General features: G+C 41.9%; 1 protein-coding gene across 1 annotated transcript in view; it reads left to right on the forward strand.

The window, feature by feature from the left end:
- Window positions 1–13844, forward strand: part of PPEF2 (protein phosphatase with EF-hand domain 2) — a 110432-nt gene that overhangs the window by 68354 nt on the left and 28234 nt on the right. Inside the window, exon 8 of the mRNA XM_040420455.1 lies at window positions 3808–3922. Coding sequence (XP_040276389.1) covers window positions 3808–3922 — 115 coding nt within the window. The remainder of the gene's footprint in view (window positions 1–3807; window positions 3923–13844) is intronic.

A 13844-nucleotide genomic window follows, 5' to 3' on the forward strand; every position in this document is an offset into this window, starting at 1 on the left:
TTGTCCCATTCATCTGAAATGGGCTAGCAGAAATCCTTGCACGTGCTGCAGAAACAACCCATTCACATGAAACAGATTTTCAGTGACGGAAATGTCTAAAACAAATCTGCCTACTGTGAATTCAACCTAACTTAGCCAGTATTATCTACTGTAGAATTCACATGTCTGGCTGCTAAATGTGTGTATCTTGCTTTCTCCTGCTGCACTGTTGCACTAGCACTAGTCCCATATTTGAGCTAGTCCTCCGATGGTAGTGACGTTTCTAGGTCTGGAAGAAATAAGGAATATTCTGTTCAAACCGGAAACGCTCTGACTGTGCAATCACTGGACTTATTAAGCAAAGTTGATGATACTTGCTATTAGAGTTGAGCGAAGCGGGTTCAGACAGCTCTGTCCAATCTCGATTTGTTCGAAAACTTTGTTAATAATATGCGCTCCATACAGCCTTATAATGTGCCGTTACAGTTAGTTTCTGTGCATACATTAATGTTTCAAAATCCGAATCCGAACTTGGGTTTGTGGCTCATTAACAAACCAGAGTTCAGATTCGGATTTTGAAACATTAATGTATGCAAAGAAACTAACTGTAATGAGCCAGGCACGAGACTAAACAAGTCTTGTGTTACTGGTGTAAAAAGGAAGATTGCCTCAGCAGAGCCAATACATTGTAAGGCTGTATGGAGTGCATATTATTAACGAAGTTCCTAACCCGCTTCGCTCAACCGTATTTGCTATGGTCGATAAAACATTATTACCTCCATGCAGTGAAAATACTGGCTGATTTGGTGGTTTACCACCCCAGTGGCATAACTACTATTGAGTCACTGGCTGGAGAACACTTGCAATGAACAGGAATACGGGTATACACTGACGCCAAATTATGCAATGACTGGGTCAGGTGTAGATGATAGTCTATGTTTTGTTTGTGACGCCAATTGCAGCGTGCACAGGGTACTATCACAGGGCCCCCTTCCAAGGTGTTATAACGCACATCCCAGGTTAGAAATGCCAGAGTGGTGTAATGGCCTATAATGTCTCTATAGGTGGTGATAATTGTGTCAATTGTGTCTCCTACCTGGGTACGGCTGGACTCCTGGCTCACTTGCAATAAAGTTGAGTGTAGTGATAGTAGGAATAATAGAGGAATTTTGCAGCAGAAATGAGGTCCAGACCTTTAGATGAAGTTCAAACATTTCTTTACTGAAGATAACTTGAATCCAAACAGAATACATCATTAGTCTTTGGTCCCAGCAGGTTTAGGCAATGGTTGGCAGGAATAAATCTTCTGCACTATAAATCTGGAGCTTGCAGGAAAAGACGTCTGCTTAGTAGCTCTGTAACTGTGGCAGGAATTTAGCTTCTGCACTTCTCTATATCTTCTGCTTTAAGGGGACTGACTAGCTGAGGAGGAATATGGCTTCTCCTAGGTCTCTGAACTTTACTCACAGATAGGCTCACAGGGAATGCTTTCGTCCTGGAACTCTGGAGATTGTCAGCTTTCTTGTCATCCAGCTGAGGCTGCAGGGCTCAGTCTGGGTATTCGATCAATGTCTCAGCCGAGACAAGATCCTGGCTTTGTTCCCTATGCAGGGGGACTCCCACACACACACCCTACCCCTAGAAGAGGGTGGGCTACACTCAACCTAACTTCCTTCTCCACCCAAGGTGCAGGATGTGGGAACAGTCCACACCTCCACAGAGGGGGAGCTAAGCTGGAATGAACCATTCCAGCCTAGATACACTAAACTGTAACTAATTCCTTACCAATCCATTGCTGCCACCTGCTGGTGAACATGGAAAATTACAACAATAATTTACATTTAACATAGTTTTACATACACAGTTGTGAAAACATGAGCAAAATCATATCAGATGACAAGGTAAAGGCTCTTAGAAGATAGTAGCGGGGTAGAGACGTGTAGTAACACAACTCTGGGGTGTTACACACTCTTTTAAAGTGGTTGACCAAATATTTAATTTGTTTAAAGGTTGTCCAAGGTGTAAAATAATAAAAAGTGTAAAATAATAAAGTAAGTAAATACTCTCGTTGATCCCCTGACACTCCGCCTGTCTCTGCTTCTTGTTTCCTCTGGACACACAGGAATGACTATGCAGCCTATCATTGGCAGAGATGGTCCCCACGGCATTCAGTAATTGGCTGACTGATCATTTCCTTTGTGTCTAGAGGGACCAGTAGAAAATTGCCGCACACAGTCTCTTTTGTCTGCAAATAGTTATTTATTTATTTATATTACATCATATAAAGTTCATGATCCAGTTCCGTTATAGGAATTTTACAGTAATCACATTTATGAGAAATCACTTTCGTGATCCAGCGCCAACTCAGACCAGCAGACACATCATGAAAAATAGACCGCTGAGGAAGGCCGTCACTGGCCGAAACATCCGGTCGCTATATTTCATAAATGTGATTACTGTAAAATTCCTATAGTGGAACTGGATCATGAACTTTATATGATGTAATATAAATAAATAGACAAAAGAGACTGTGTGCTGCAATTTTTTTCTACTCTTTTACTACGACCTACAAGTACTTGCGGGCACCAGCAGCAAAGGTGTGCGGTGCTTCACCTATACAACAATAGAGGGACCAGTAAGCAGAGACCAGTGGAGGTCTGTGAAGCATTGGAATGAGAGTATTTTTTTATTTGAATGGCTGTACAACACATTTAAAGCTTACATGAAATAGCATAGTACAACTGCAAAAGAAATGGTGTCAGTCAGCACATCCCAATGTGCAGGTGCACGCTGCCATGGGTTTTTTCTATAATTGATATATATATTGTACTTTATTTGTGTTTGCAGAGTGCTGCTGCATTGTCTTTTTTTCCTGTATGTTTCTAGCCATGGCAGCGTGCACCTGCACATTGGGATGTGCTGACTGACCCCCTTTTATTGCAGTTGTACTGGAGCTGGAGATGTGGCTGACTCCTGTTGGTCTTGCACCACTGACTAGCCTGCCTGCCCCATAGGCTGATTTTAATTAAAGTAAGTATTAGCCCTCATGCACACGACCGTTGTGTGTTTTGTGGTCCGCAAATTGCGGATCTGCAAAACACAGATGGCGTCCGTGTGCGTTCCACAATTTGCGCAACGGCCCGGACAGCCATTAATATAACTGCCTATTCTTGTCCGCAAAACGGACAAGAATTGGACAGGTTGTATTTTTTTTGCGGACCACGGAACGGAGCAACGGATGCGGAAAACACATTGAAGTGAATGGGTCCGCGTCCAAGCCGCAAATACTCTGGCTCGGATGCGGACCAAATCAACGGTCGTGTGCATGAGGCCTTAAGCTGTAGCCTACTCTTATTGTATTTATTGGAAGCCATTTGGCACCAGGAGAAGTATTGAGTGGGCTCAGCATGCATGTTGGTACCTGCATCCCTGGATTTAATGGAGGCGGTTATGGCACCAAAAATGGTAAAAAGTAGAGTAGACCCAGCATGCATGTGGAACCTGCACTCCCTGAATTTTATGGTGGCCATTATGGCACATAACAGGTAGGATTTAGTGTTAGGTTCCCGTCTTATAGAAATCGCCTTAACGTTTGGCAGACGGGCCCAAATTATTTTGTACAAAATGTATTTGCCAAGAATCTCAAATTTGCTAAATAAGCATTGCATTAGCACCAGAATGTTTTCTATAATTATAGCATTATTGTACTTTATTTGTGTTTGCAGAGTGCTACTGCATTGTCTTTATTTCCATGAAATAGTATAGGTAGAAAACTGAAGGTGCATGCTTCCAAAAACTGTTTTATTCTCTCACGGTTCTTCCTAGTAGCAGCTCCATGCACATTATGTGTTACATCTTTTACATGAGACAAGGAAACATCTCAAACTGCTGCCAAATATAAAACACGTCACAACCAGTTACAGCAAGGAGATCACCATATGTGGTAAGAATTTTGTGTATTTTAGTGACTGATTTAAATATCATTTATATACTGGTAGTTTAACCAATTGTCAGTGCAGTGCGTTACAACTGCAGTTCTACCATCAGAAACAGCCTTGGCCAGTGACGAATACGCACTTCTACCGAATACACAGCACCGACACAATATTGTTCATGTATGGGTGGGTTCACATCACGTTTTTGTCATCTGTTTAACATATATGTTGGGGGGAAAAAAATATGTTGGATACAAAAGCGCAGCACACCACACTTTTCTATCTTGCAGAGTACGGTAAAAAAAAGCATATACGTTAACATATGCATTTTATTTTTTTTTACAATGAAACTCTATGATGAACGGATGGCATCAGTCTGAGGCATCCGTTAACATATATTTTTTTTGTATGTTAAACGGATGACAAAAACTTAATGTGAACCCACCCTTAGAAATCTTGAAATACTGCCCTCTAGAGCACACAAATGCTGACACGTCCTATTTCCCTCACATATCAGCCTTTTTGTAAAGCTGCTCTTGAGCTAGCACTGTACAGGAAGCAAAATTCCCCCAATCACTTGAGTAAGACTGCAGTTCTCTCCACATTGGCTGGCCAGTAAAAGCATGGATCTGTGCATGGTCAGCCTCATAAGTATTCCCTTCGGCTGGGTTCAGACCTGAGCGTCTTCGATATGCGCGTTTAACGCGCGTTTTTGACGCGCGTTTTTGACGAGCGTTTTTTGCAATAGTAAACGCGCGTTTGACGCGCGTTTGTGTGATTGACTGCAATGTCCTATGGCCACAAACGCGCGTCAAAACGCCCCAAAGAAGCTCAAGTACTTGTTTGAGCGTAGGGCGTTTTACAGCGCGTTTTTCAGCGCTGTAAAACGCTCAAGTGAGAACCAGGGCCATAGGGAAGCATTGGTTTTCATGTGTTGAGCGTTTTACAGCGCGTTTGAACGCGCTGTAAAACGCTCAAGTGTGAACCCAGCCTTCAGTGCAGTAAATAGTAATGAAGTTGTGTGGCCCTTCCCTTCCATGTGAGTTACGGCAGGGGCCCTCTAACAAACACATTCACTAAAGAAATCATTTAAAAAGTTTCTATTGGTAATTTAGCCCCAGACATTCTGCATGGCAGACAGCACATTTAACACTACACCATAGAAGAGCACTGTTGTAAAGGGAGGATTTTCTCTGCCTAAAAAGCTACTAAAAACTATTACTATTTTTCTGGTTTTCCCAGGCAAAAAATAAATAGGATTACTAAAGTGAGGGGAAAAAAAATCGCAATAAATAATGTGTTCACTATATTGTATGGGTTATATGGTTACAGGGATACCAAATACTGATTTACGATATTTAATAGTAAGTATTTTACAAAAACACATTTATTTTAACGGGTTTTGCAAAAAAAATTTAAGTAACATTAACTTTGCATAAAAATTTTATTTTTACTTTCCAGCTTTTCTTTTGCCATAATAGAAAAGCTGGAAAGTAAAAGTAAATTTTTTCTGCCATAACCAAAAGTTAGATTTTTCTGCTTCACCTTTACTAAATGAGTTATTTTACGGGTCTCTGCTGGGAATTGAACCCTAAACCTTCTATATTGCAGGCGATTTACCACTACACTAAACATTGTTAATAAAGATAGAATTTTCCGTGCCTAAAAAGCTACTAAACAGTAATACTATTTAACAGCTTTAGTGACCAGCCTGTTTACTGACCAAGCACTTTTCTTCCTTTTTTCATCGTCGCCTTCCAAGAGCTATAACTTTTTTATTTTTCCTTCTATATAGCTTTATAAGGGCTTGTGTTTTGCAGGACAAGTTATAGTTTTTAATGGCGCCATTTTTGAGTACACATAACTTTCTGATCAACTTTTATTAACTCTTTGTGGGAGGGAGATGGGAAAAACAGCAATACTGCCATTGCGTTTTTACGTTATAAATTTTACTGCGTTCATTTTTCGGTATAAATAACATAATATCTTTATTGTCTGGGTCAGTATGATTACAGTGATACCAAATACATCTAGTTTTTTTTTTAGTTTTACTACTTTTTTTGCACTAAAACTCCTTTTTTAAAAGAAAAAAATGTTTTTACATTGCCACTTCCCAAGACCCATAACTTTTTTATTTTCTTTCTATGGAGTTGCGTGAGGGCTTGATTTTTCCAGGATGACTTGTATTTTTCATTGGCATCATTTTGGAGAAAATTATGCTTTTTGATCACTTGTTATCAAGTTTTTTCGGTGGCAACTAAGATAAAATTAGCAATTCTGTCTTTTTTGTAAAAAAATTTTTTACGGCGTTCACCGTAGGGGATAATTTAGGTAGTATTTTTGTATTCCGGGTTGTTATGGATGCATCAATAGTAAATATACGGGGGAGATTTTTTTTTTTGCAATTTTTTTTTTTTTTTAAAGTGTATTTTCAATGGAAAAAAAAGTGTACATTTTTTAATGCAATTTTTTTATTTAATAAATGTTTTTTTTTTCTTTTTTTTACCACTTAATAGTCCCACAATAGGACTATAACTGACAGTATTTTCATTGCTTTTAAAATGCAATGCATTATCCCTGGCGCAGCCTGCTGGAAATTAATACAGCCGGGACCAGGGCATACATAGGAAGCCAGGCAGCCTTCAAACACATCGGCACCCAGCGATTGCATTTGCGGGGTGCCAATGGGAGACAGAGGAAGTCCACTCCCTCTGTCACCGCTTTACATGCGGCGGGCGCTATTGCCCGCAGCATATAAAGTGTTAAACAGATTGGATTGGCACTCCTGCCGGTTCGGGCTGTTAGAGCAGGGCCTCGGCTCTCATGTGGAGCCGAGTCCCCGCTCCCCACTGCACAGGAGACCCCTGCAGAGCTTAGACTGGGCCTTCGTAAAAAAGCAGCGGCCCAGCCTAAGGCCCCTTAGCGACATCGTAAAAACACGTATCGGTGGTTACTCAGGGGTTAATATTATGCCTGTGAAGAAAACAGTAATACTATCAGGCTTTTTAAAGGGAATCTGTCAGCTACAAAAAGACCATAAACCATAAACCGCAAGCATTACCTGATGTCTTCATGTTTCTAAAGATGTTTTTGTCTTAGATGTCCAATGCTCATAATCGGTGAAAAAGGACTTTTATTCCCATGCAGGACATATGTAAATGAGGTTATTGAAGTCAAGCTCGCCATGCCCCTTTATATTTAATTGACGGCCTTTGGTATACTTTCATGCGTGATTCCATCCTTAGATCTCACACGAGTTAAGGGGGTGGTCCAAGTTATATAAAAATAAAATAAAAAAAAAGCACTGTAAATCTGATGGTCAGCAATAATTACACTGAACAAAAATATAAACGCAATACTTTCGGTTTTGCTCCCATTTTGCATGAGCTGAACTCAAAGATCTGAAACATTTTCTACATACACAAAAGACCCATTACTCTCAAAAATTGTACACAAATCTATCTAAATCTGTGTTAGTGAGCACTTCTCCTTTGCCGAGATAATCCATCCCACCTCACAGGTGTGGCATATCACGGTGCTTATTATACAGCATGAATATTGCACAGGTGTGCCTTAGACTGCCCACAGGAAGGGGGGTCAGAAAACCAGTCAGTATCTGGTGTGGCCACCATTTGCCTCACGCAGTGCAACACATCTCCGTCGCATAGAGTTGATCAGGTTGTTGATCGTGGACTGTGGAATGTTGGTCCACTCCTCTTCAATAGCTGTGCGAAGTTGCAGAATATTGGCAGGAACTGGAACACGCTGTCGTATACGCCCATACCATAACTCCACCTCCACCATGGGCAACTTGATCCACAATGTTGATGTCAGCTATCCGCTCACCCACACGATGCCACACACGTTATCTGCCATCTGCCCTGAACAGTGAAAACCGCGGCTCATCCGTGAACAGAACGCCTCTCCAACGTGCCAGACACCATTGAATGTGAGCATTTGCCGACTCAAATTGGTTACGACGACTAACTGCAGTCAGGTCCAGACCCCGATGAGAACGACGAGCATGCACATAAGCTTCCCTGAGACGGTTTCTGACAGTTTGTGCAGAAATTCTTTAGTTATACAAACCGATTGTTGCTGCAGCTGTCCGGGTGGCTGGTCTCAAACGATCATGGAGGTGAACATGCTGGATGTGGAGGTCCTGGGCTGGTGTGGTTACATGTGGTCTGCGGTTGTGAGGCCGGTTGGATGTACTGCCAAATTCTCTGAAACGCCTTTGGAGAGAAATGAAAATTCTTTGCAACAGCTCTAGTAGGCATTCCTGCAGTCAGCATGTCAATTGCACGCTCCCTCAAACGTTGCAACATCTGCGGCATTGGGCACATTTCAGAGTTACCTTTTATTGTGGGAAGTCTAAGGCACAGCTGTGCAATATTCATGCTGTCTAATCAGCACCTTGATATGCCACACCTGTGAGGTGGGATGGATTATCTCGGCTAAGGAGAAGTGCTCACGAACACAGGTTTAGACAGATTTCTGAACAATATTTGAGAGTAATGGATATTTTGTGTATGTAGAAAATGTTTCACATCTTTGAGTTCAGCTCATGCAAAATGGGAGCAAAACTGAAAGTGTTGCGTTTATATTTTTGTTCAGTGTACATAGGCTAAGCAAGTTTTAGGCAAAAGAAAAATTACATTTCCTCATTTCCCTAGTTCTGTTCAGGCCCTTTGTTTACATGCAGTTGTGGGGGTGTGTAACAACAATTGCTGCCCTGTCTGCAGTCTGACTGCTGGGATATACATGTTGTATGTGTGGGACTACAAGTCCCAGTTGTACAGTAAAATGTCATTGCTGATACACACAGGATTTTCCCTCTACCTGCTCTTGTGCAATGCTCTGCAGACATTTCTTCAGCCAGCAGAAGAGGACAGAGGAGAGAGCTCCTCTGGTCTTTGTCACCTCTGTGTTTGCCGGGGGAGGAGGGATGGAAGATCATGTGCACAGCATTTGTTTCTTCGCTGCCTGGAGAAGAGGAAACCCTACAGCTACTCTGTACCTGAGGCACAGCCTCCAACCCTGAGTCTGTGCTGCTGATGATAGAAGGAGTTAAACTTTGCTGAAGAATCCAGTGGGAGGGGAGACAGGGCAAAAAGCTCATCCAGCAGATCGGGCAGTGCAGGGGGAGTGGCTTGTCACTTCAACCAGCACAGCCTTCAAAGTGATGCTCTGTGCACAGAGGCAGACGTGCTCCTCTTGCTCCCTCAGGCTTGAAATACATGGAGGCAATAACAATAATAAAATACTAATAGGAGTTTATTATAAACCACCAAATATACCAGAGTCCACAGAAAATCTGCTACTAAATGAGATAGATAGGCGGCAAATCATAATGAGGTTGTTATTATGGGGGACTTCAACTACCCAGATATAGACTGGGAAACTGAAACCTTTACATCTCATAAAGAAAACAGGTTCTTGGCAATAACCAAACTGGTTCAGGACCATACTGGACTTAGTATTAACCAATAGACCTGACAGAACAACAGATGTGCAGGTGGGGGACTCCTGGGAAATAGTGACAATAAAGTAATAACTTTCCAATTGTCATTCAAAAGAGTGTTTCTTCAGGGAGGAACAAAAATACCAAACTTCAAAAAAGCTAAATTTAGCCAACTAAGAGAGGCCATAGGCCTAACTGGGACAAAGTCCTCAAAAATAAAAATACAGCCACAAAATGGGATATTTTTAAAAGAATCCAAAAATCTAATTGTGAGAGGTACATACCTTATGGGAATAAAAGGTTAAGGAACAAGAAAAAAACAATGTGGATAAATAGAACTGTAAAGAAAGCAATAAATGACAAAAAGAAAGCATTTAAATCACTAAAACAGGAGGGGGCCAGGAAGCACGGAAAAACTATAAAGAAAAAAATAAAATATGTAAAAAACAAATAAAAGCAGCCAAACTAGAGATCGAGAGATTAATTGCCAAAGAGAGCAAAACTAACCCTAAAATGTTCTTCAATTATATAAATGGTAGAAAGTATAAATCTGAAGGAGTCGGCCCTTTACAGAGTAATGAGGGGGGAGTTGCAGAGAGCGATGAGGAGAAAGAAAAGCTATTAAATATTTTTTTCTCCACTGTATTCACTAAGGAAAATAAACTGCCAGATGAAATGCAGAATGTAAAAGTAAATTCCCCATTAAAAGTGCCCTGTGTCACGATGTGGAGTGGGGGTAAACTCCACACCGTACGCCGAAATGAAAATGGAACAGAGACTAGGTCTGGATGCCGGGATAAGTGAGCAGGTCACCTTCTATTGCAACCCTGATCCTAGCCCTGACTCCTATCCGTATGAGCAGAACCAGATGGTAGGAGGGCTCGTACACAGGAACCTCGGACCCTGAGTTGCCCTGATGAGCTCTGAAATTAAGGTCAGGAACTAGAGACAACCTGTTCCTCTACAACACGGACGAACAGGAGTCTCCATAGGCCTAGCAGCAAAGATAGGGGAAGACAGTGAACAGCAACTGGATCGGCAGGTAATAACCCAGTGTTACAACACACCAGAACAAGAACTTACCTGCCGCAGCAACAGGGTGGAACACCAACACCAACAACTACCTGGACCCCCATGCGGACAGGATGCATGGCGGCACCAGGCAGAGCTGCTCACTGACTTGTAGTTCCCCCTCCAGAGAACCCAGGAACCCTCTCACCGAAGGCACAGACAGACATGGGAAATGTCTAGCAACCATGCTGGACTACAAACACCAAACAGACCAGACATGGAACACCAAACTAGACATAACAACACACCCTGAACATAAACCACACCAAACAAAACAACAGGTGAGGATGGGTGAAGGACATAGAAACAAAGGGAAGAAATAGGAGAGACATTGCTGTCTAACTAGGTGGCCCTCACACTGGACAGATGAAATATCCAGATAGGAGCAAAGTTCCATCACCAACCAAGGCAGGAATACAACTGACCTCAAGCTCACAGCACCAGAATAAGTAGAGCCATGAGGCACCAGCCAGAACACACCTAGATCCACACCCTAACCCCACACACACCAGATCGGGAAGGAACAAAGATAAAGGGAGCAGTGCACAAAAATGCAGAACAACATGTAGCCCCAGGCAACTGCATGCATGGCCGACGTGCCACGGCGAACTACAACAACCGAGACACAGACGTGACACCCTGTCTGACTCAGGAAGAAGTACAGCGCCGTATTAAAAAGATTAAAATAAACAAATCGCCAGGACCGGGTGGCATACACCTCCATATCCTAAGAGAATTAAGTAATGTCATAGTCAGACCCTTATTTCTGATATGTACAGACTCTATACTGACAGGGAGTGTTCCACAGGATTGACGTATAGCAAATGCGGTGCCAATATTCAAAAAGGGTCAGAAAACAGAGCTGGAAACTATAGGCTGGTAGGTTTAACATCTGTCGTGGGTAAACTCTTCTAAGGTTTTGTAAGAGATGCCATCTTGGAGTACCTCAATGAAAATAAGCAAATAACGCCATATCAGCAAGGCTTCATGAGGGATTGGTCATGTCAAACTAATTTAATCAGTTTCTATGAGGAGGTAAGTTCTAGAATTGACAGCGGTGAATCAATGGATGTCATATATCTGGACTTCTCCAAAGCATTTGAAACTGTACCGCATAAAAGGTTAGTATATAAAATGAGAATGCTCGGACTGGGAGAAAATGTCTGTATGTGGGTAAGTAACTGGCTCAGTAATAGAAAACAGAGGGTGGTTATTAATGGTACACACTCAGATTGGGTTACTGTCACTAGTGGAGTACCTCAGGGGTCAGTATTGGGCCCTATTCTATTCAATATATTTATTAATGATCACTTAGAAGCCTTGCACAGTAAAATATAAATTTTTGCAGATAACACTAAACTATGTAAGAAAATTGACACGAAAGAGGACAGTATACTACTTCAGGGGGATCTGGATGCTTGTGCAGATAAGTGGCAGATGAGGTTTAATACAGACAAATGTAAAGTTATGCACACGGGAAGGAATAATGCAAGTCACCCGTACATACTAAATGGTAAAACACTCGGTAACACTGACATGGAAAAGGACCTAGGAATTTTGGTGAAACGCAAACTAAGCTGTAAAAACCAGTGTCAGGCAGCTGCTGCCAAGGCCAATAAGATAATGGGTTGCATCAAAAGGGGCATAGATGCTCGTGATGAGAACATAGTCTTACCACTTTACAAATCACTGGTCAGACCACACATGGAGTACTGTGTACAGTTCTGGGCTCCTGTAAACAAGGCAGACATAGCAGAGCTGGAGAGGGTTCAGAGGTGGGCAACTAAAGTAATAACTGGAATGGGGCAACTACAGTACCCTGAAAGATTATCAAAATTAGGGTTATTCACTTTAGAAAAAAGACGACTGAGCGGAGATCTAATAACTATGTATAAATATATCAGGGGACGGTACAGAGATCTCTCCCATCATCGATTTATCCCCAGGACTGTGACTGTGACAAGGGGACACCCTCTGCATCTAGAGGAAAGAAGGTTTGTACACAAACATAGAAGAGGATTCTTTACGGTAAGAGCAGTGAGACTATGGAACTCTCTGCCTGAGGAGGTGGTGATGGTGAGTTCACTAAAAGAGTTCAAGAGGGGTCTGAATGTATTTCTGGAGTGTAATAATATTTCAGGCTATAGCTACTAGAGAGGGGTCGCTGATCCAGGGAGTTATTCTAATTGCCTGATTGGAGTCGGGAAGGAATTTTTTTCCCCTTAAGTGGGGAAAATTGGCTTCTACCTCACAGGGTTTTTTTGCCTTCCTCTGGATCAACTTGCAGGAGAACAGGCCGAACTGGATGGACAGATGTCTTTTTTCGGCCTTATAAACTATGTTACTATGTTGTGAACGACATCAGAGCAGGGAAAGAAGCTGACGTCACAGGTCGAGTGACACTCAGCTAGCTATGAGAACAGCCTGTGCATTGACCTGCTGACGCAAAGTACACAACAAGATCAGATGGCATATGCACAAGATCTGAGGATTGAATTGCGGTTTACAGTGTACAAAAGGCCGTCAATCAAATGCTATGGGGTGGGGAGGGTCAAGCGACAAAGCTGCTATCCCTTTAACTTCAAGAACCCCATTTACATACAGGCTGCTGGGGAATAAACGTCCTTTTTCATCAATCATGCGGATCGGAAATCTAAGACAAAACATCTTTAGAAACATGATGACAACATCTGTAAGGTAGTACTCGTGGTTTATGGAGCATTTTGTAGCTGACAAGTTCCCTTTAAGCACAGAAAATCATAACCTTATAATAGAGCAGTTTTATGGTGTAGTCAGTGTCGGACTGGGCTGTCTAGGGCCCATCAGTAAAATTTATTTTGGGGGCCCAACTTTTGGCTACATCCAAATATTACCTGCTCATATAGCAGCTAAACCTAGGCTGGTTGAGGTGCTTTACACAGTAGTGCAGGAAGTCTACTGTGTTATGTGCCACTAGTGCAGGGGGTGGGAGACTAGGGGCCCACCGGGGGATCCACCTGTACCCCTGTGGGCCAGTCCCAGCCTGGGTATAGTGGAAAGGTCTGGGGATCAGTCCCTAGCAAAGACCTGTGAAATAATTTATTTACTAAAAGTATGGCAGAAAAATGTAACTTTTACCATCCAACTATTCTTTTATCGTTAAAGAAAAGCTGGAAATAAATGTTATATTTTCCTGCAATGTTTAATGTTACAAAAAAAAAATAACAGCAACCTCATTACAATAAATGCATATTTGTAACATAATAAATATCACAAAACTGTATTTGGTATCTCATAATTATTCATATTTGACACTCATTTTGTTATTCTTTGTGCAGGTGTATAATGCAAATGCTGGTAGTCTGACTTTTCTAATAAATCATATTGCTGCTAAGACTGAACTTGCGTTTGAAAAT

The sequence above is a fragment of the Bufo bufo genome, chromosome 2 (genome assembly GCF_905171765.1).
Source record: "Bufo bufo chromosome 2, aBufBuf1.1, whole genome shotgun sequence".
NCBI classification, from domain to species: Eukaryota; Metazoa; Chordata; class Amphibia; order Anura; family Bufonidae; genus Bufo; species Bufo bufo.